We start from the raw sequence: 23936 nt of genomic DNA on the forward strand, positions 1-23936 counted from the left end.
ATAGCTTTAGGACTTTACTAGGGGTCCGTAAGCGATCGCGCCTTCCATATATGCGGTCTCATGGTGTCGCTTTCTACAGACATGTTTAAGTACATGGTAAATGTCTTGAGTGCATGGAGACACCACGCTAAGCTTAAATTCTCGGAGGTTGCTTACCCGCGAATCCGCGTTTCGCATAAAGCACCTGTTTCTTCTTACGCTATACTCTCGCTAGGCTTTTGCGTTCGCTCAGAGACTGAAGTCATGCTTCTCTTGGCCCTCAGCCGCGCATGTCCGCTACCTTCGACAGCCTTCTCCTATACAGCGCCTCGTATGACGCCGTGCACGAGATCAAGAAAGATGACGCGCGTGCAGTTTCGAACCTTCGCTGGTCTAATGTAGCCACTTCTCCTGACTCTTCTTCTATTCGCACGTCCTACGCGAAGTGCAGGAGCGCAGGCTCGGGTGAAGAGAAGCGGGCAAGCCCGTAGGCGTTGTGGAAGGGTGATTTCATGCTTCGCCTTCTTGAGTATGCCGATCTCAGTGCAGCCTGAGCAGCGAACGCGGACGACACTCGCGGTCTATACCTGCCACCCCGCGTCCACCGCAGTGAATAAAAGCAAAAATAAAAAGATAGAGTGTATATCGAAAGCGGTTTCAGGGACGAGAAGGCTCCCCTTCGGCAGATGGGACCATCTATCTCGCTGCACCTCTCATAAATCCAGGTTTCGACGTCGACTCCGCAAACTTTTGACAGGTGCCTTCCACGCCAGACTTTGCCATCGAGTGGCGGCGACCCGTACATTTCTTTCTTCTCCATATTACTCTCTTTATTTATATCTTTTCGGTGCCTGGCGCTGAGTTGACGCGCACTTGGTTCTGTGCCTGCGTGTGAACCAAGCTATCCGAGTAGGATACAGGAAAAATGCTCTCGGCTGCACGTGCTCGCGCGCGAAAATCCGTCTTTTCTTGGTTTACTACTACTCTTTTTGTTTTTTGATATGTTTAGATTTTGACGCAAAATGTAAGCGCGCATGCCTAAAGCTAAAATGGTGAAAGGCGTGGTAATGGAGGCACCGGAAAATGCGGAGAAAAACGTAAGTAAAAAAAGCAAACAAATCTTTACAGATGATAAAAGCTACAAGCTCACGTTGAATACTGCCACTACTTCGAGGCGCCTCTATCCGAATTTTTATGCTGAATGGCGGCGTCATGAACGACCCCTTCCCTTCAACGAACGCTTTCATCACTACACAGCGCCTGATACTACACATAGCACTTCGGCCTTAGTCAAAGAACAACAAAATGCGCAGTTATAATATCGGTTTTGTTTCGCCATTGCATATTTCACCGCTGTGTATAAGGGGAACTTGTAATAGCAACCCGACTTAGTTGTTTTCGAAAACAATATTTGAAACGGCAGTCCGTCGCAGTGAGCGGTTACGGTGCTTGGCTGGTGACCTGAAGATCGCGGGTTCGATCCTGGCCGCGGCCGGTCGCATTCGATGGAGACAAAATGCTAGAGCTCCGTGTAGTGTGCGATGTCAGCGCACGTTGAAGAGCACCAGATGGTCGAAATTTCTGGAGCCCTCCACTACGGCGTGTCTCGTCATCATATTTATTTATTTATTTATTTATTTATTTATTTATTTATTTATTTATTTATTTATTTATTTATGATACCTCAAAGGCCCCTAAAGGAAGGGGTTTTACATGAGGGGTGGGCATATCTACAAAAACGGTTCTTCTATGATGCGTTTGAAGATGGCTAGGTCGAAATGAAGCACTGCCTTGGTGGGAAGGTCATTCCAGTCCCTTGATGTCTGGTTAAAGAATGAGGAGGCATGGGAGACAGTGTGAGCTCGAGGGGGGTATACGGTCTTTTCGTGGTTGATCCGGCTTGAGTGGCGATGTGCGGGAGCAATGAGATCGGCTTGGGGTGGCTTGTGAAAGAACTTATGAAAGAGAGAAAGGCGAGCGACTCGACGGCGTGATATAAGGATGGGAAGGTTGGCTTGGGATTTGAGTTTCGATGAGCTAGAGTTGTAGGAATAGTCCAAAAAAATGAAACGTATGGCACGCTTCTGTACTGATTCAAGCATGGTAAGGTGATTATGTTGGTATGGGTCCCACAGGGCACTTGCATATTCGAGCTTCGGTCTTACTAAGGAGCAGTAGGTTAGAAGTTTGACTGAGGGGGGTGCTAATCGGATATTACGTCGCAGGAAACCAAGAACGCGATTAGCAGAATTTGTTATGCTGGTTATGTGGGTGTGCCATGATAGGTCAGAAGTGAGATTAATTCCTAAATACTTGTAGGTGTTAACAGCGGATATTAAAGAGCCACTTATTATATAATCGCGAGCAGGGTATGACTTCTTTCGATGAAAACTGAGAAGGGAGGTTTTTGATGCGTTTAATGACATGAGCCACTTGCGGCACCAATCTTCAATTTGACTGAGGTCAGATTGTAGGGATAAAACATCGTTATTATTGTTAATAGGGCGGTATAGCACGCGGTGTTTTTTCGCGAAATACCCCAGATATTATAATATTTGAAACGGCAAGAGAATGGCAATAGGGCACGAAGTGGCGTTTACACAGGCAAGAACAGCTTTCTAGCGCGTGCATGTTGTACAGCTATACTTACGAAAAAGCGTTCTGAGCCCATATGCACTGGTGCTTTCGCGAGATATCTGCCACATCTTTCTCCAAAAGCCACACGTTCGCACGCACAGAGAGAGAGAGAGAGAGCCGTAGCGAAAACATTGTGGCGTTAACAGTGAGCTAAAAACTCACCTTCTGCTTCAAAAATATTACAAAGAACGTGACAGATAGTTTCTGCATTTACCACGTGACCGCATCAGCAATGGTACAAATATGCCACTTTCAAGTTTGTCACCAAAGTATTCTTCGCCCTCCGCTGACGCATTATTGGGAGTCACTGGCGGGATAACCACTACAATGAGCACGATTCGTGCCTAAAGACAAAGGCAACTCCGTCTATACATGCAACTCCGTCTGTACATGCAACTCCTCTATACGTGCATAGGAAATGCTGCATAAATACTGCGCACGCGTATTTAAAGGGTGCGCAATAATCCTCCTTGTAGAACATAGTCTATGACTCACTCTGCTGTTGATATGAAACGAGTCAGACAACTCTTTAGGTCACAGCGCCTGATCGTACTTTAGTGACGGGGAAACAAGGCTTGTCACTAAGCGCGGCAACCCTATTCCCTGTTACAGCAAGAATTTAGGGCGTCCCGTTGTATTGTACGCGTGCGTACATTCACCGAGTTGCAGGGCAGAGACATCGGGGCTCCGGCATTCGTGCACCATGCATGTCGTCCACGCCCGGTATAGGCGCCAGTGGCAACATTCCTACGCCGCGCGTGGCAGGCCGTCCGCGGCGTCGGCACGGCTGATCCCCGGACGATTAGGCAGCCGGAGTAAGGCTTAATCCCGGATTAAGCGTCGGCTCCGATCGACCGCCGCCGTTCCCGACGCCCATCCATCAGGAAACCAAGGGGGCGCGCTTCAGCGAGGCATCGCATCGGCGCATCGAGGGGAAGCCGAATGGCGTGGGCTTCGAGGCCAGTCAGCCTTACGCCCTGTGGCGAGGGTTTATTACCACCACCCCGACACCTCTTCGAATCGCGCGCACGTGATTCGTTCGCTTTTGTTTTTATCAGTGGGTCGCCAATAAGCGGGGTCTATACCGAGGTCCATACAGGGCAGACGACGGCTTGTTTTGAGCGAGAGCTCCATGATAGGCATTGAAGCGTTACAAATTACCTTAGCGCTGGCCACAATATGTGTTCAGATTCGTTCAGTGTGTGTCTATTTTTTCATGACCAAAGTGAAACCATTTCATGCATTGATAGGTCATGTTTTGTATTCCCAGATGTGGCCAGAAAGCCGGCACCCAACAGGTGCCGTTAATAGAGAAAAAAAAAAAAGAAAATTTCGGCAACACCCATGTCATGATGCACGAAAGTCTCGCTTTATTTCAAAATATTCTTTCTTAATGCGATTAGCAATAAATCAGTGTAACGAAACACCGTCTCGTTAAATTCTTCATTTCTGCGACGCCGACTTCATATTTCTGTTGCCGACAACTTCATTTCTTCCTCTTCCTCTCCTTCTTCTTCTTGACGTTAGATGGCTCATACCCAATACAGGAAATTGGCCAGGTTTTTCCAATATTTGTATTGGAAATTTTTCCAATAAGTTGTAGCAAGTAACACTACCAGATCCTACACCGTAACTAAACCCTGTCCACGTCACTTCTTTCTCGACACTCGGCCGCTTTTGACGGTGACTTTGTCACTACACTGCAGTTCTTTCTTTTCTCTTTGTCTATCCGTTCACTTATTCCAGTGGCACACAATCCTGGAGGATTGGTCAATAATGTTCACACGTGCAGCTGTTGATGTCTCAACTCGTGAACTGTATGTGTAGCTGAACTAATATTAGATTGTATGTAAGAGCCTCGTTAGCTTCTATAAAGGTAAAACCCAGCTTGAGGGTACTATCACGCAGTGTGATGTTCGTTTTCTTCCGCTATAGAAACTTATCAACAGTGACACATGCGGCTTTCACATCGGCACTACGGTTGCGATGTCGGTCGATGTCGCCCACGTGAGAGCGATTCGCAGCTCTACAGGCCGAACATGCGCGTGTCACTTTTTTCACCAAACGGCGCTCGTGCTGACAACGTATGCTGAGCGCTGCAGTCTTCATCGCCGCCTTCACGACGGTCAGAGCTGCCGGCTAAGCATAAATACAAAATGAGGGGGCTACATTTATAGAAAAAAAAAGGTCAACGCGAGTGGTAAAAAGAGAGAGGGGAAGAAATAAAGAAAGAGAGCTCAATTTAAATTTTTACACGAGCACCAGGCCGTGACAAGAATAAGCAAAACATTTTTTTCTCCATCGGACAATTTTTTTTAGGCCTGTGGAGTCCAACCGATGCTTATGATGCATGCTGTCCTTTCTGTTCACAACTGTTGTCCACTTTGGGCTGGACGCATACTTGAAATCACCCATCACCAAGAGTTACAGGCACTGAAAGGGCAAGCGTTGAGACGTCGAACGTCGGATTATCGGATTATCACCCTTGTGAGCTTTATTTACATGAGCGCTCGGAGGCATCACCAGTCAGTCGTCGGAAGGTCGGTCTCTTGTGTGTGCGAATACACTCGTTCTTCTCACGATCTATCTGTTGTACGCTGCCTTCACATTCAGTGTTCTTCATGTGACATGCACCTGTCGGCATCTGCATTGATGAAACAGCTAGTCTTTTTGCATTTGGTATGTAGTAACGCCCAGTAAAGAGTCTCTCAAGCCGTACCGCCTTGAAAGGCAACGCCGACGCGAAGTGCATTACACTCCAGGTGTCACACCCTCCAACCAGGCGAGAACCTTTTCGTAACTCGAAGACCTGCGCCTCGGCGGCCGCGGTCTTTTGGACACTGGCTCGTAACTGTCGTCACTGCTACTCACTGTACTGGCCGTCGAATGGTGACTACGGAACGCACGGCGTCTCTTGATGTCGAAAGTGTTAGGTGCCCTGCCCCTTGACCGGCGTCGCCTCTTCGCAACGGGACCTTCGTCGTCTTCGCCGCTGGACGTTGACACATTTCTGTACCTCCGTTTTCTGTTAGGACTGTCGCTTCGCTCGCTGCTGCTAGATGAAACGATCATGGACGATCGGTACCTCTTGCGGCCCCGTGCACCTTCTTCGCTGCACTCGCTCGAGACGTTTGTTGACTCGTTCAACGTCTCGGCACTGCCGCGGCTGGTACCGTTGCTTGTCGTACTGCTTGTCCCTTCATACGACACGTGTTGACTTTCAGTGCTTTCACGGCTGCCACCACTTCCATTGCGGCTGCTTATCGACGAAGTGGTCAGAGAGAGGCGCAACATCTTAGCCTTGCAGTAGGCGCTGCTGTCGCTGCTGTTGCTGCTGACCGAACGCCGAGGTGCTGCATCACTGCGAACAGTTGTGCTACTCAACTGCGCGCTCGACGAAGCCGGCTGTTCGTCGTCATCGCTGTTATTAGCACTTCCGGTGCTGTCCGACGATCCACCCGTACTAAAGCTACTTTGAGACCTGAATTGACGTCTATAGTATTTTGTACTGGTCGTGGACGGGCTCTCCGTACTGCAATGAGGCGGTGTCGCTGATGTCGTGTGCGAACCATTGACGACCGCCGAATCCGTAGCTGACCGGTACCTGCTCTTCACCTCAGGGTCCGTTTTGCTCGTCATCCTCGCGGTTTTTCGCGGCGAGTCACCTGTTTCTCCCAACCCAGCATCGTCTCTGGTGTTGGACTCGCATTCCGATTCGACGGACTCTTCGTCGGACGAAGTCCTCGGTGTCCTTGGTCGAACTGTGGACCGTCTGTGAGAAGCTTTCGCTTTGGCTTCGCTAGTGGCTCCAGGTTTCTTGTTTGCGATCGCTGAGGATTTCGAGGTGGCCTTGGACGGACCAGGCCGTGCGCTGGACTTTCCGCCCCTAGGACTCATCAAACGCGCTGTCTGCTTTTGACGCAAAAACAGGCTCACCCTTCCAGTTGCCTTTCAAGCTGCCCGGACCAGGCCCGCAGGGCAGAGATGCCACTTCGCTGCCGGAACCGGCGTCCTTCAGTCAGAGCCGCATCACTGGTCGCAGAACAAGGCGGCCACTCCTTCCGCTGTTATTTTTTTGTTGTTACTCTGCATTCTCTTCTTTTCATCACGTTCGGAACGCGCCGCAGGGTGCGACAGGAGCACGTGCCACTTTTAAAGGAAGATGACTCTAGCTGAAATGAGTGCAACGGCACGGTGACACTTATATACATGTATTTTTGGCCGTTTTTCTTTTGTTTTGATTTTCCCCTTTAAGCTTTATGAAGATAGCCTCTGATTAAGCTTTATGAAGTAGTACTGGTTATGTGTAACGCATAAAATATTAATTTTTAAAACCGTATCTTTCAAAAAGTGAATTCATTCTTTGAGAAAGGCACCGTCCGATTCATGGCCTATCCCCCTAAGTGGGTTGCGCCAAATGTCTGAGGAACAACAACAACAACAACAACAACAACAACAACAACAACAACAACAACAACAACAACAACAACAACTTCCACTTCCACTTCCATTCTTCGAGCAGCTAGGACAGGAAGTTTGCGAAGCCACGTGCGATTTTTTACGGAAAACAAAAAGAATAGAATGTTAAGTTTATGTACAATTTCGCTGTTTCAACCTATTGGCTTCTTAATTTATTTATTTATTTATTTATTTATTTATTTATTTATTTATTTATTTATTTTCTTCTATTTTTTGAAAATCTGGATTGTACCAGTGAATTTATTTTTAAACCATCCATTCCTAAACATATTCGGATTGTAAAACAATTTTATTTCTAAAATAAGGTACCACCCGTTTCATGGCCGATCCCCCGCGGTGGGTTGCGCCAAGTAGCTGAGGATCAACCAACCAACCAACGTTGATTGCTGGATTGGACTCTCGAAACTCACGAGACATCCACAAAGACACGCTGATCACATTTCATGAAACTTGCACACATTACAGACGCCAACGCCTAGCATATACACCTGTCTCTCTGCCCAGAACGCGCCAGAGATATATTGTGGTGGCAACTACAAACTCGCACGTTCCTTACCCCGCGAACTCTGCACTTATTTTTCCCTGCCACATAACCGCCACCCAAGTGTCGCTTCTGCCCTGTCCAGATAGCATATCTGTCGCATATCATGTGGCAGAGTCCCATCAAATCCCCGCGCGCAACCTCGAACCATTAGTTAGCTTAGTCGGTAGGGCGTCGGGCGCTTGCCGTCGCGGCCGCAACGTCGTGGGTTCGATTCCCAGCGGGGTACCTTTTTCTTGGTTTTTTCTTTCTCACCCGTTGGCGCCCATTTTATCAACGTCATATCCGTGACGGATGTACTTGGTGGACCCCGTCATAAAACACTTTCGTGTTAAAAAAACAGAAAATTCGTAAGTAAGGTCGAGATGAGAGTTGTACGCGATTTGTGGTGTGCAAGGTGGCTTCGCGGCGCTGCTTTCCGGTAATGCAAGAAAGATGAAATGTGGTTGAACAATAATTCCTGGGTGTCTTCTTTTTCAAAGTTTTCCGCGCACTGTAGTGGCGGTTACGGCTTACGTGCAGAAGCGGCATATGCGCGAGGAAATACGGTAATCATAAGAACACTATCTATGTGCTGTTGGGTATATGTTCCCGAATAGACAACATGGCGGTTGGCAACTGGACGCACCCATTCTTGGTCAGCACCCTAGAAAAAGCTCGCGCATGTTCCTGGAGAATAATAAGTTACAAGAACTGAATTTTCGTCTATTCCATCATTCTGACCAGTTCATTATGTTCAATTTTACTCGCAATCATATAATATTATAATCCTTGATGTTTTACGTCCAAAAACCACGATATGATTATGAGGGACGCCGTAGTGGATCCGGCTCCGGAAATGTTGATCACCTGGTGTCCTGTAACGTGCACTGAAATCTAAGTACAGGGGTCTCTAGCATTTCACCTCCATCGAAATGCACCGCCGCGACCGGGATTCGTTCCCGAGACCTTCGGGTCAGTAATCTTGCGCCACCGTGGCCGGTTACTCCTAACCATAGTTCAGCGAAAAAAGCAGAGCTCACTCAGACTCATTCAAGAAAAAGAAATATATCTTACTCTCAAAGCTCACTCGAACTCAAACTAACCAAAATTTTCCTCAACCGGACTCAAACTCACCAAAATATTACTCCCCCGAGCTCACTCAGACTCAGACTCACTGCTCGATCTGAGTCTGAGTGAGTCGACTCATGAGTGAGTTTGCCGACCTATGCTCGTAACAAACGAACTTTGCTCACGCGGCACTGAGAAGCGACCACAGCACTGGCAGAGCGACAAGGTCGCCCAAGCGGAATCTTCGGCCGGAACAACTGAGAGTGAAGCGGGAAAAAACAGTGTCGCTGCCTGGAAAGCGGGCGTGCATCGGCGTGGCGATCGCGGATCGAGAAACGCCCCGACGGCAACGCGCCCTTTTGTCTCGTGCGGCAACGACACGCGGGCCCACGGTACCGCGTCCACGTTACACGCGCTCGACGCTACCCTATTGTTCCGCGCCACAGGGGGTAGTTAATAAAAGACCCGCTAGGGGGGCTCGCTGGATGATTCCCCTTTTCGCCTTTGCCTCCCCCACCTCCAATGTGGGTGCGCGTGCCTGCAGCGGGCGCGAGGATCCTGAGATTGCAGTCATGTTTCGACCAGAGGCCCGGCAGTGTGTGGCTTCGCTCCCCGCTCGGCGCTCTCCTGACTCGATATCTTGTTCCGTACACTTCACGGCTTTATGGCTTTCCTCGATGACTGTTTCGCTTAGGGAAAGTCAGAAGCAGGTAACGCCGACGGGGAACTCCGCCGTGGTATACATTAGAGGCTAGAGTGTTGCGGTGCTAAGGACGCATTTCCCGGCCTAGTGGCCGCATTTCGATTGGAATGAAATGCGAAAATTGCCTTGGTTGAACGCAGTTAAAACAAGTTTGTCGAGCGATATGTCGGTTTTGCTTGCTTTGGGAAAGGACGATACATGGTTTGCTCGCTCTCGACGCAAACACGCAGTGAATAGATGGATGGATGCTATGAGTGAACTTAGATGCAGACAGCGCCTCTGGTGGTGGTGGCTCGAAAGACTGACCTTGAGCTGCTGTTCGTTTTCGTGAACGCGCCACGCTAGCGTTTCACTGATGTTATTTGGCCGGCGTTGCAACGACACGCGAGGCGCGTGTAACGAAGCCCGTGATCAAAGCGCTCGTACGCTGGAGAAACGTTGGCGCGAACTCATTGACGAGAAGCTTATGCCACCTCGCGAGCAACGCGAAAACAATTTTATGTTTCAGTGACGCAGCTCAGAGACGCAGGCACGACCTTGGGTGATTATGAAGGTTAGATTCACGAAACGAGCCGTTCTCTGGGTTTGTGCCCGGATGAGTATAGAGTCGTCGCTCCAAAACACACGTGTACTTGTAATGAAAAAAATTCGTAAACAGGGGGCGGCTGCTCGAGCCGGACGTTTCGAAAAGTGGACTTGTCTTCCTCAAGGCTGGAAGTTCCAGCCTTGAGGAAGACAAGTCAACTCAAGTCCACCCAAGACAAGTCCACTCAAGGCTGGAAGTTCCAGCCTTGAGGAAGACATGTCCACTTGTCGAAACGTCGGCTAGAGCACTCACCCCCTGTTTACGAATTTTTTCATCGCAAGCTTCCATCTTCCACTTCCTGTCGTGTACTTGTAGATATATAAATGCACGTTAAAGAAACCCACGAGGTCAAAATCAATCCGATATCTCCTAATGATTTGTGAATGCTAATAATATGTTTTTTTTTTCGCCAGTAAAACCCCAGAATTTAATTTCCTTAGAGGATCTCAATACGCGGAATGCTCTGGGCAAGTTCGGGGTATCAACAAGAACATCTAACGCAGCAGTTGGATACCTTGCATCTTATCTTTCACATAACTTCCAATACTCTATTAAGAGCCCTATCTGGCCTAGCAATTCGAACAAAATGTTTTAAATGCCCACTAATTCTATTAAATTTAATTTTCTGTTTATGTTTCGTAAGCAAAAGAAACATAGGCTAGGAAGACGGAAGACAAGTGTCGTGTCTGTGTACTGGACCGTCATAAAAGAATGCAAGTCGAGCAAACGCGAACACAAGAGAAGGAGACAACACAAACGCCGACTACAAACCGAAAGGGCGCAATGCGGAGGAGAATAAGAGAGCAGACAGAGAAACATATCTGCGCATGCGCAGGCATGGTTGCACCACTTGTCAATCCGGCGTACGTGGGTGTCTACACGAGACATAACTATTGAGTAATTGCATTTTATTTTTATGTTATTCAAAGAATGGCTCATGCATGCGCTCCCGCTACTATCAATATGCCAGGCTTCAACCATCACATGTGTTTCTTCATTCTTGTGCCTATATATAGCTATGCGCATCCATCGAATTTTGGCGTGCACTTACGCTCTCGACCATGCAAAGATTAATAGACCGTATATTTCTTTCTGTCGAAGCTATCGTGCCTGATAAGTAGTACCCCGCAAACAGTTAATAAGGCTATGTTATACGCGTGTCATATTTGCCGTCACGTCCTTTTTATTATTGTATATAGCATGTAAAGCATATGTTCGCAGACGCAAGAGCTGTTGGCTACATCATACGGGTCAATTAATGTGCATAAAAATAGTGCGACAACTATCTCCACTTTCTCAACTCATGCTATAGCCCTAATAACGGGTTTAATTCTAAGTAAGTGAATTATTTATTTCCTAATTATTACTTAATGACGAACACGCCGAGAACGTGCACAATGAGCGGAAAACGCAATCGGAATTTCATTTAGTGTAATATTAAGTCAGACGACACTGAAACATAGACAGAAGCTTCAAAGGGCACAAGTGAAGCAACACTCGCTACACGATTAGCTAAGCATCAACGAAGTTTCTGTACATAGGCAACCGGGACGAACTCGGCTATTCTCTCAGATCAGGGTTCTCACACTCACGTCAGCCAGCCAGGGGCGTAGCCAAGGGGGGGGGGGGGGGTTGGGGGGTTCAAACCCCCCCCGAAATTTTTCAATTTTGCTTGCGTATATATACACGCACACATACAAACGCACGCACGAACATACATAAAGTATGGTCGAACCCCCCCCCCCCCCCGAAAAAAATTTCTGGCTACGCCCCTGCAGCCAGCGGTCCACAGCCAATAAATAAGCGTGTCAGCTAATGTTGCCATTTGAAATTCGAAAGGAAGCCTTTCCCATATCTAAGGTAATTTTTTAAATGTATTTGGAGTCAGGATTCGAGAAACGTCGATACCAATCTGCAGAAAGACTGAAATCTTGACGCCGATTCTGAGATTTAGTTTTTGTTCCGCGGTTACGTTTCAACGCATGGTGACCACATGGGTTGCTTCACGAAAAGAATGCTTGAGACCAGTCATATCTGTGTAGCTCATGGACATACTTCTTAAGAAAAAAAAATTGGCCGCGTATCTGCGTGCTTCGCTGCAAATGTCGTGTAAAGACGATAGAAGAGGCGCTGTGTGAGATATGGACGCCATCTGGCAATACGTCGGGAAACATGAGTGCTGTGTTGCGTGCTGGTAGTCCCGGCGCAGCAGCAGGCGAAGACCTTTGCAGAGAAACGTCCGCACTCAACGAGTACTCTCCACACACTCTTTTATTTACACGTCGCCTGGGTAAAACAGGAACGCCAGAGCGACGCCCACAACCGGCAGCCTGAACGCCGCCCACAACGCTGCTTTTTCATTTTTTAAATATTTTTTTAACACGAAAGTGTTTTATGCCGGGGTCCACCAAGTACATCCGTCACGGATATGACGTTGATAAAATGGACACCAACAGGTGAGAAAGAAAAATTGGCCGCGTATCTGCGTGCTTCGCTGCAAATGTCGTGTAAAGACGATAGAAGAGGCGCTGTGTGAGATATGGACGCCATCTGGCAATACGTCGGGAAACATGAGTGCTGTGTTGCGTGCTGGTAGTCCCGGCGCAGCAGCAGGCGAAGACCTTTGCAGAGAAACGTCCGCACTCAACGAGTACTCTCCACACACTCTTTTATTTACACGTCGCCTGGGTAAAACAGGAACGCCAGAGCGGCGCCCACAACCGGCAGCCTGAACGCCGCCCACAACGCTGCTTTTTCATTTTTTAAATATTTTTTTAACACGAAAGTGTTTTATGCCGGGGTCCACCAAGTACATCCGTCACGGATATGACGTTGATAAAATGGACACCAACAGGTGAGAAAGAAAAAAACCAAGAAAAAGATACCCCGCTGGGAATCGAACCCACGACGTCGCGGCCGCGACGGCAAGCGCCCGACGCGCTACCCACTAAGCCATCGCGGGAGATGCACGACACGGCGCGAACGCGCCTTATATCTTTCACACATTCTCTTTCGCGGAGGGCGGAGCGGGGTGGTGCCGCCGTCTGTGAGAGGTGAAAAGAAGTAATACTTCACGATCGACACTTACTAGCGCTTACTCCGAGATTGCCCGCGATATCTGAGGTCATGGTTAAAGCGTCTCGATACCAGAGCGGTAGAGTGGCCGCGCTGGCGTCGCCGAGGCACCCTTGACGCAGTTACGTTCTTTGCCTTTGGCTTCGTGTTAGCGTGCGTCGGCTCATCGGAGTAGTGCATCTTCCACGTGCACCAACGGGATTTCTCCGCCGCCGACTGCTTCAATTGCGAGAGCACCGACTAACAAAACTGCTGCAATATGCGTTGCAGAAAGGACGCGATTTCGACGGGCGAATGTCGTGCCTTTGTGGAGCGAGAGCAGCGCCTGCAAGACAGAGGCCAGCGGGACGCACGCGTTTGCGGCTAAGGCTACGAACCTCTACCTCCCGTGTTGCTGAAGCTCAGTGCGTGTTATGTATGCATGAGCACAGGCGTCGGCTACCCATTACTAGAAAGCGCACACCGTGCCGTTTCTCTCCTTAATTGACGACGCTTTGAAGAAGTGCATACCGGGTACCAGTGTTGATTATGAGCTTGTTGATATCATCCTTACGCGGGATTCACGATTCGCTTTGTCCAAATATATGTTCACACCGTCGGCTACCACAACAGTTTAATCATGATCATGGGCATTAGTCGTAGCGATACAGACATGCTGTCAACATGGGTGCATCCACGGCAAACGGTGCTATAGCTGCTAAACACGAATAGACATTGTACAAGCTCTCATATATCATTACACAATAAGCACTACTTCTGTGAAGACACGTTTCACTTTCGTGTTATACCGATTCCTATGACGGAGGGATCAGCCATGTTTTTTCACCTTCTTGGCCTTCTCAAAACTAAAGTTTTTCAACACCAACCCATGGCATTCGTACAGTGCAATACAGAACCGAAACCGAAACACAACAATGAGCTCATGCGAAGGGCACGGAGGAAGGCAAATTTCAGCGCAGTCGCATTTTCAGCTTTGTTGAAACAGCGCTCACTAGACGACGACGAAGTAAAAGAAGGCACAGGACAGGCAGCGCCTGTCCTGTGCCTTCTTCGTCGTCGTCTAGTGAGCGCTGTTTCAACAAAGATGAACGCATACCAACTCGCTCAAGCTTCCATTCTTATGCATTTTCAGCGCAGCTTAAGAAACTAGGGTCCTTAAAATTACGTATGTATGCATTTTCTATTAAAGGAACACGCCACCTAATACTTACCTAGTGATGTTGCACCTCAGATATGCATGATATTTACTTTTTGATCGACAACGTTCACAAGTATGAACAGCCGAACCAGTTCAAGACGGCTGGCCCTTGGGCAAGTGGTTCAACTTTGGCCGAGTGGCTGAATCGAGGGACGTGCCGACAAACAGAAAGACAGACAGACAGAAAGACAGACCAAAATTTCTGCGTTTAAGTTCCCCAAGAAAGACTATCGTCTTTAAAAAAATACGGGACGAACACAGTCATGTGTGGGCCGCTAGCGAAAGGTTCGCGTGCCGCAGGCGCCTGTCTTAGATTATAAATGCCTATCGCAATTTTCGAGGCTCAGTATTGGAGTAAAGAACTAGCATATTAGCGATCAAAAGAGTTTCAAATACCAGAAGGTATTTTCATGGCATGTCCGTGTGGCGCAAGAGAAAGAAGCTTCTGCCAATTTTCCCTTGCATCGTGAAGGGTGCTTCGCTGTGGTTACCTTTGATGCGGAGAAGCACCTTCGAAGACGACGCAGACGGGACGTGGAACTACGCAAGCGCTCTGCTCAGCTTTAAACGGTTCTTGACGATAATGACGGCCAAAGGCCCCTGATGTTGCAGTGCAAGGACTGTTTACTTCCCCTCTTTACTCCTGGAAAGCCAGGGACCAAAGGCAGACCATTTTGAGAAGCGTGTCATCACTTCCTTTTCCTTGTTTATCCACCGTGAAGCATGTTGTCTTTTGGAGTCGACCAACTGGGAATGGGGGGAGGGGGGGTCTGCGATGGACCTTCGTCCCCTTAATGGGGAACCCTGCGCACGCCTATGACAACAGCTACTCAGATCACGGTCGGAATGAAGAAGTAGTTCGGTTGTAGACTTACATTTGTCGTTTAGAAGCCTCGATTTTTAAATCGGTAATACTGCATTACTGTGCACGTTCCAAGCACGAGAGGTTTTCTGGGCTACGACTATACTCACATCGGACGAGCAAGAATGAGTTCCTAGCCTGCTTTTCCTGACAAAAAAACGTTTCATTCATTCATTCATTCATTCATTCATTCATTCATTCATTCATTCATTCATTCATTCATTCATTCATTCATTCATTCATTGCTGTTAACCCCCAGCTTTATGGATTCTCGATGCTATCTTGGTGAGTGGACAGAGTCCGTTACTTACTACCACGCTACGCGTTGCCGGACACAACTCTGTATATTAGACCACACTACCTACAAAGAACATGGGCTTGGTTACCCCCGTGACACTTGTGGTCCGATGTAGCCAAAGGCAAGTTAAAATGTCGGCAACCGAATTATCATGTGTGTGTTTCCTATAACCGTCTCACTCAAGACTTATACACATTGTTTATGGGTCATTCCACGACAAACGTCCCAGCCATTTTGAAGACCACCTCAAATGTATTCTAAAAAAATCGTGTTGGTTTATTGAATTGAAAACAGGGAGTTGCGAGAATATTTCGGAGAAAAAAAAATTCGGTCACGTGGGAGCCTTTCGATTTTCGCAAAATGTTGTCTGAGTGTTGTTTGTCAGAAAATTTATTCTGAGAATATCTTTTCTCGTTTCAATACCAAATTTTGTTCAAATATTAAGCGAAGGTGTTCGTGTAAGCTGTTCGAAGCTCAATAATATTATTGGAATTTTTCTGCCACAAACGACTGCATAAACTTCGCCAAAATGTCCTATGTTTGTATTTTTTTTCTTGCAATATTGCACTATATATGAATATCCGAGTACTGAATACTTACTCTGCGGAAGGTATATTTGGCGCTAAAAATATTTTCAGACTCCTGAAGTTTCTCAATTTTACGAGAAAAAATCACGAATTTGAGAGAATCATTATTTTGGTCCACATTGAGACGCAATTTACACCATGTGGCGCTCCAATAAAAAATCAGCTTTATACCTCAATCAAAAGCAAATAAATAGTTCTTCTTGTATGGCAACTTTTATCATTAAATTTCTTGTTTTAAACAAGGGTCTAGTGGTTATGTTGCTCGACTGCTGACCCGCAGGTCGCGGGATCGAATCCCGGCTGCGGCGGCCGCATTTTCGATGGAGGCGAAAATGCTCGAGGCCCGTGTACTTAGATAAAGAAACCCGGATGGTCTAAATTTCCAGAGCCCTCCACTACGGCGTCTCTCATAATCATGTGATTTTGGGACGTTAAACCCCATCAATTATTATTATATTTTAAAGGAAACAAATGTTGAAGTTCGCCATTGACGGCAATGGGGAACTTCAGTGAGGAAGCCGCCGTATTACTAAAATTGAAGATAGCCGTCACAGGGGCAGGATGACAATATTGTGATCAGTTCATGACGTTTAAGATCATACTGGTTCTCTGAAGATCATTTACTGCCTATGACAGTGAGAAGAGGATGCCATATGCTGGGAATGTTCTCAATTCCACATTTTGTACAGATCTATACCAGAACTTCCTGAAGTACATGTTCACTTCTTCCGGTAGGTATTACTGAGTCTGAGTTTTTAAATTTACATCGCTAAAGGAGGAATTTGGTGTTTTATTCTGCACACTAGGAGAGTATAGGTAAGGTTACAATTTACAAGCATTTGTGTCTTTCTATCTCTATCTCTCTCTTGCTTACACTTTGTAAGCGTAAGCAAAAGAAAGATATACGCTCATAACTCGGATGGGCGAGAAAACGAGTACAGAGAGAGAATGAGATAGAAAGACAAAGAGAGAAATAGAGAGAAAGAAATGGAAGAGACAAAAAAAAATACCAAGACATAGAGAGAAATATATAGAAGGAAACAGACACCAAAACAAGAGAGAGAGAGAAAACAGAGAGCAAGATAGAAAGAGGCAAAGAGAGAGAAAAAAGATGGAAAGAGCGACAAAAAAATAAAGAAAGAAATGGAAAGAAACAGGCACGAAAAAGAGATAAAAACAGATAGAAAGAGTAAGAAAGAAAGAAAAAAATAAAGAGAAACAAGGACGGCCGCCCACTTCGCTGTTGCTTTTAGCCTTGCGCCACTAGTGCAAGCTGCGCAACTTTTTTTTTATTGCGATAGCAATTACATGGACAGTCTCGACGGGTTTTTGCCGTCGGTGTCGCTGTCATGTCCTTCCGGTATGAAGTCCAAATTGATAAGATCCCCCCGCGCAAAGTATGTTCTACCGCGGGTAAAAGCGCGCGAGCGGGGGCGACGAACGCGGCTGAAACAGAGATCAAACGAGCCGGCCCATTTCCGTCGCTCGGAGGATGCATGCGATAACATCACCCCGCTCGGGAGGCCTGCCGTCGAAGCAGACAGGAAACGCCCCGCCCGTCTTTAACGACCATGAAAAGACGCGAGGTGGGGGGCGGAGGGGTTGTTGTCGCGCGAGCAACCACTTTGAACTTTGAATATAAGGGCGCGGTCGCGATCGCCGGCGCGCGTGCTATCTCGACTCAGCGTTTTGTAGTTACGAGAGATCGGATACAATACAATTAGCTGCCAGCCTCACTTTGTGTAACACTACAATTTGTTGCTATCGCATTCATTGCTTCGCCCTTGCGGTGAAACTGTGACTTTTTAACCTCCTTGGCCCTGGCTCCGCCGCTCCGCTCCACTTCACCGCCTTCAGCCAGCAGAATTATGGCTTCCGAGATTTGTGTTTTTATCAAACGGTGTCTAAAGCGTGGTCTAAAGCATTGCAGCCATGACATGTTTTCAGCTCCCAATGGTAAATCTGGTTCTCACGGCAAACAAAAGCACGGTCTTTAAAATTTGTAGAGAAATTCATTTTGAGTTTAACACAGCCTTTTCCCAGAACTTGAGTACGCCACAATGGGCTAGGAAATCCAGTTTTTAGCCATCACAATCCAAAGTTTAATCCAAACGAAGCGTTTGTTTACGTTGTTTGCACGCCAATTTTCTTGCCGCTACTCGTATTACGCCGCTTGTTTTGACTAAGGCAAGTAACTTACCCGTTGGTATTCTCATCCTATGAATAAGCACTAGCAGATTTTGTAAGAATGGGATTTCGCCGAGTTAATGACCACCATTAACTTTTCGCAGTGTACAGCCGAAGTGCTCAGTAGTGTTGTATTTATGCAGGTAATTGCGGAGCTCAACAATGAGTCGACGCCAGACGCCCAGCGAATTTTTGAAGCAAATTATCGGACGTCCTGTTGTCGTCAAGTTAAACTCCGGTTTGGACTACCGAGGTGAGGCTTGAGTCTGAGCGCCATGTATAAAATTGCGGACGTTTATGATCTTTGCTTCTTGTCTACCAGGTGTTCTCGCGTGTCTTGACGGCTACATGAACATTGCTCTTGAGCAGACCGAAGAGTACGTCAATGGTCAGCTGAAAAACAAGTACGGCGACGCATTCATACGAGGGAATAACGGTAAGTAAGCGAGGCTGGTGAGCTTTTCACCCGACAGATGCACAATGAAGCCGTACTTATTGTGATAGTTTTGGGATTACATCTAAATGTGACCAGCAAGACAGGCAGCTTAGCAGTAGCTCCACGGATGTTCGCACTGTCATACACGCGAGTTTTGTGTTCCAACACCAATTGTCATGCCATGCAATTTCTTCATGCAAGGTCCCAGGATCAATGCTGCTGAGTACATTGAAGTGTTGAATGTTGTAGAGTAGTCTTAGACTGAGCAGGTCACCTGAAAGTAACCGTTAATCTCCCAGCGGAACCCTGCGTCAGTGCACGTGGCATCGTTTATGCGGAGAACTTCGAGGGGCTCGTTCCTAACAGTGTGTTGGATTCATTTGGTTCGTTCATGCGAAGTTACTTCAGATATGTGTTCATAGTGTGGGGCACTAAAAATAGTCCTGACAACATCGAATAGTCCCTAAGGGCAGTCATTGTGGACACAATGGTCTCCATTTGTAAGAAAAACCTTGCTGGGGCCAAATTAAGGCCAAGACCAAAGCTAACGGCAAATTGAGTGAAATCAAATAGAAGGGAGCTGGTGACCTTTGTATCAAATATGGGTGGCTCTTGTGATGAGCGAGAGCATAATGTATTGGTGTGATGTTCACCATTGAGATGCTGCAGAGTCCAGAGTGGCAGAAAATTTGGCAAAATCCAACACAACTGCAGCACACATGCAGCAGACAAACAATGATATTGGCAGACAGTGGAATAAGTGATTAGATGACAGAGAAAATGAGACGACCAATGAGGGAGTGGCGTGCAATGCAGAGTACTTGCAAGTCCGGTCCATTCTATAAAGTTCTTACTAAAAAAATATAGCATACTAAAGAACGTACAGAATTGGGTTCGATACCACATGGCTGTAGGAAACCTCCTGTCAAATATTACAAACAGTAGTAAGTTGGGTAGCAAAAAAACAGAACAGAATTATGTTTTAATAGAAGAAGATTGACACAAATATGGTCAAAGGTAAACGAAAGCTATGTCTATGAACAACGTTTTTAGAAAAATCAATATAAGCCTAGAAATTCAGTAAGGAAACACTTTTTAATTGATCCAGTTGATGCATTCCAAATAGATAAAGTGGCAAAACAAGCAATATGTGATCCATAATTACTTTGGATAACAGGTAGCGAAAAATTTCGACACTATGCAAAGCAATTTCCCCTGAAGAATGATCAGGGGAAATTGCACTTGACGGTATGTGATATTTATTTCAACTAGTACTTGGGAGTACATATAAAGAAGCTACAAATGAGGAAGCACTGAAGCACTATTTCTATGCGAACTGAACATACATATCCTTATTCTATTGTGTTATACAGTGATCGTGTACATGTGCTTTGTCTCTTTTCCATTTAGCTTTCCTCAGCCTAGGCCCTTGCCTTACACCCGGGTCAAGGTGTCCAACAAGATACTTGCTCTGGTTAACCTCCCTGCCCTTCCTTTCTTTTCATCCCTTTCTCTGTAGGCTGCAATAATGTAGCATTCCTTTCACTCCACTCAATCTGATCTACTGTCATCAACCGGCTGATTGTGGTGATAACGCAGGCAGAGCACAGCTCAGATAGAGGAGGAAGCAATAGAAGGACATCAGCAGCAACAGTCATTATATTATCCCACTCCTACTGTAATGGTTTTTCTAGAAGAGGAGTCAAGTTTTTCTTCACGTAGCTGTTCAGTCACCCATATTTAAACATGTCTTTCTTTTTTCATTCAACTAATATGGACTACCGGACACTGTCCATTCTAACGTGGTTCAACTTGTTTTTTTAATATACTCATATATCATTGTGAAGTCTCACAGAATTTTTTTTTCCTTTGTTTCAGTTTTGTACATCAGCACACAGAAGAGGAGGATATAAAGATGAAGAGCGTGGTCAATGAAGACCGCATTTGTTGATGTATGTCATGTGAAAATATACAAGTCAACAAAAGTTTTGTTTTGTTTCCCCCCAAGCTGCTTGATGCACGACTACTGCAGCTTACAGCCTCTGATAACAGACGACACAGAAAGGAGGCAAGATTTCATTTGCAAGTTGACATTACCACGGCCGCTGGATAAAAAGCGCACGGGTACGGCCTGCCGCGTGCTCCGAAACCGGCGTGACGGGCCTAGTTTCCCGGACCACCGCCGCGGCGCCACCAGGGGGGGACGGGTTTCGCGGACGCCCGCGGGATCACATGCGCGGCGCGCTTGCGGCAGTTATGCTTGAGCGCGTGCGTCTTCATGTTACGCCCGAAATATTCTCCTAAAATCCATCTAGCGTGTACACATCAGTTAATTACCGATATTTCTTGTAATACTTGCAGCGCTTGGGAATTTTTGTTCTTGCCTTGCCCAAGATGCAACTTCGCGCACCAATCGCTTTTTGCGGAAGTAATCGCGTGGGCATATTTTTCTGGTGTCCTAGAAGACCACAACTAACCAACCTGGAGGCGCTGCACCTTTCCTAATGCATCGAAATTCTTTATTTTGGCTCTGAGTATGCTGCTTCAGATTTAAACATTTCATTTTGAAAAAGTGATCTCAGAAACTGCAGCGGCCACTGTTTATTTGACACAAAATAAGATAAACTTCTTCCTTCTTCCAAACATGTTTATAGTACACATACGATACGGCATCGCATGCAGCTGCCATGAAATAATGCTTATCATAATTATTGTGTGACCATCTCATAGAAGGAGATTCGAATCACTTTGAAATTTCAATGACACATCTTCAATACTGACAATTGGGCGAGCTGTTATGGATTAATTAATATGAAAACGGTCAGACGGAAAGAGTGATGAAAAGGCCGAAAAACACACGAACACAACTGCTTGCATTCCTGCGGTTTTCAGTATTTCTGTCTCTTCTCGTCACGCCGTTTTCATGATCGTGTAACGAATTCAACAGTGAACATAAAATCTGGACAAAATGTGAGAAGTTAGTTTACTTATTATGAATTCAGGGTTCATCCCTGCTAGCTGCAAACGGCGGCTTGTTGCAAACACCACCTTCCCGTCTTCTCTTATCTCTCGTTTTTTTCTAGTTCCCACCTTTCAGCCCGCGGCACCTTTGCCATCGGTTCCGGTTGTTTCCGAACGCTGTCGCGTTGCGGTGGCGTGCGTTGCCCCGCAATGCCATGTGGTACTGATGTTGGTTGCCATGAAAAGCACGTGTATTCCTTTTATTCAGAGAGTTGGGTTGTCTGTGGTCATTAGCGGTACGGGGCACGGACTCAAACTTACCTCAGCGAAACATGCAGAGACAAAAATGTGCAGAAAAGCGGCTGTTGGGCGACGACAAGATTTCATTTCAAACAAATATACGTGGCAGCCAACACACACATTGCGAGCGACTCACAGGGACAAAGTTAAGGTGGGTCGCTTTTGACAGCTATACGGTAAACAAAAAAAAGTGGGGGAGTGGGGGGGGGGGGGGTAAACGCTTCTTTATACTTGTCTCTGTTTTCTTCTTATTTTTAATTATTGTTTTGTTATGCCTCCAGCTTGTGAGCCCAAATTTTGGCTTCCCTGTCTACTTCCAGTCTGTGCAGGCCATAAAACCTTTCGTTTTGGTCCTTTGATGTTAACCGCTGTACAGGCACTGGCGAATCTTCGTTGCACACCAACGTGATAGTCTTCTGGCAGTCTCCATCATCGGCCTCCAGTGATCGGCCTTATATATACATCAATTTGATGACATATTGCCCTGCTAAGAACTGTCAAGAAATTTGCAAGCCACTTCTAATGAATATATATTTCCACAGCCTTTTCAACAAAGTTACGAGGAATATGCGTCACTATATTTGTACAATTCGCTAGTATCAAGCATCCGAAGCTGAATTACTTCTCGGCACAGTATCATGTATCAGACATCATGAAAAAGATTCAACATATGTTTTTACGTGCACTTCCTGTGTATAAAGACCATGAACGTGTATTGTCAGATGTTTAAAATAAATACCTGTCAAGCATTTTCAGCTAAGAAAACTCAAAGGTGCTGAAGAAATGTCACGGAAATCAATATGTTAAAATAACAAACGACGCATTCATTACACGCACATAAATATAACAACCACTTTTTCACACATTCAGCGCCATATAATGTTGCTACGCGCATTGTGGAATATTCTTTCAGACGCAAAGCAAAAAGTTGGTCCTGAAAAAAAAAATGCCGAGCTCGGCACGTACACGGAAATTTAAATGGCTATTTAACCAGATTACGCGAACGGACTCAACTGAATGCATGATATGTCATGACTGCGATAGATGAGATAGAAAAAAAGCCGGCAGATCCCACGCATTGTGGGAATCGATGTAATGCGAAGCAGCCAGCAAAGAGCTGCATACATCGTCTTGTATGTCATTGAGGAAAATGCGTGTCATGGTTTTCATGTTAACTCCTATTATTTATGTTCGTCACACAGTAACGTCGCGCAATACCAACTTGGGGGTCGATCAACCTAGAGAAACGGCCGCCAGGGCACCATGAGCGTGGCACGTAAGTCATGCTGTACATGACATGCGTGTCATGACTTTCATGTTAACTCGTGTTATTTATGTTCGTCACACAGTCACGTCGCAAGATACCAATTTTGGTGTATATAAATCTAGCGAAACAGCCGCCAGCGCCCCATGAGCGTGGCACGTAAGTCATGCTGTACATGACATGCGTGTCATGATTTTCATGATAACTCGTGTTATATATGTTCGTCACATGGTCACGTTGCAAGATACCAATTTCGGTGCATATCAATCTAGCGAAACGGCCGCCAGCGCCCCATGAGCGTGGCACGTAAGTCATGCTGTACATGACATGCGTGTCATGATTTTCATGATAACTCGTGTTATTTATGTTCGTCACACGGTCACGTCGGAAGAGGCCAATATTGGTGTATATCAAGCTAGCGAAACGGCTGCCAGCGCACCATGAGCGTGGCACGTAAGTCATGCTGTACATGACATGCGTGTCATGATTTTCATGATAACTCGTGTTATTTATGTTCGTCACACGGTCACGTCGCAAGATACCAATTTCGGTGCATATCAATCTAGCGAAACGGCCGCCAGCGCCCCATGAGCGTCGCACGTAAGTCATGCTGTACATGACATGCGTGTCATGATTTTCATGATAACTCGTGTTATTTATGTTCGTCACACGGTCACGTCGGAAGAGACCAATATTGGTGCATATCAATCTAGCGAAACGGCTGCCAGCGCACCATGAGTGTGGCACGTAAGTCATGCTGTACATGACATGCGTGTCATGATTTTCATGATAA

At 46.4% G+C, this 23936-nt stretch overlaps 1 protein-coding gene across 1 annotated transcript; it reads left to right on the top strand.

Annotated features, from left to right (window-relative positions):
• The first annotated feature begins 18089 nt into the window (after positions 1-18089).
• On the top strand, positions 18090-20590 carry LOC119388007 (U6 snRNA-associated Sm-like protein LSm6). The gene is made up of 4 exons (XM_037655612.2): positions 18090-18182; positions 18326-18435; positions 18505-18618; positions 20497-20590. The coding sequence occupies exons 2-4, from the start codon at positions 18345-18347 to the stop codon at positions 20529-20531; spliced, it is 240 nt and encodes a 79-aa protein (XP_037511540.1). The 5' UTR covers positions 18090-18182; positions 18326-18344; the 3' UTR covers positions 20532-20590.
• The last annotated feature ends 3346 nt before the right edge of the window (positions 20591-23936 follow it).

The sequence above is a fragment of the Rhipicephalus sanguineus genome, chromosome 3 (genome assembly GCF_013339695.2).
Source record: "Rhipicephalus sanguineus isolate Rsan-2018 chromosome 3, BIME_Rsan_1.4, whole genome shotgun sequence".
Classification (NCBI taxonomy): domain Eukaryota; kingdom Metazoa; phylum Arthropoda; class Arachnida; order Ixodida; family Ixodidae; genus Rhipicephalus; species Rhipicephalus sanguineus.

Excerpts from the sequence above, each read along its gene's own strand:
- LOC119388007 (XM_037655612.2), top strand. The coding sequence starts at position 18,345 with ATGAGTCGACGCCAGACGCCCAGCGAATTTTTGAAGCAAATTATCGGA. Across the intron at positions 18,436-18,504 it reads CTCCGGTTTGGACTACCGAG|GTGTTCTCGCGTGTCTTGAC; the intron begins GTGAGGCTTGAG and ends CTTGTCTACCAG. Across the intron at positions 18,619-20,496 it reads ATTCATACGAGGGAATAACG|TTTTGTACATCAGCACACAG; the intron begins GTAAGTAAGCGA and ends CCTTTGTTTCAG.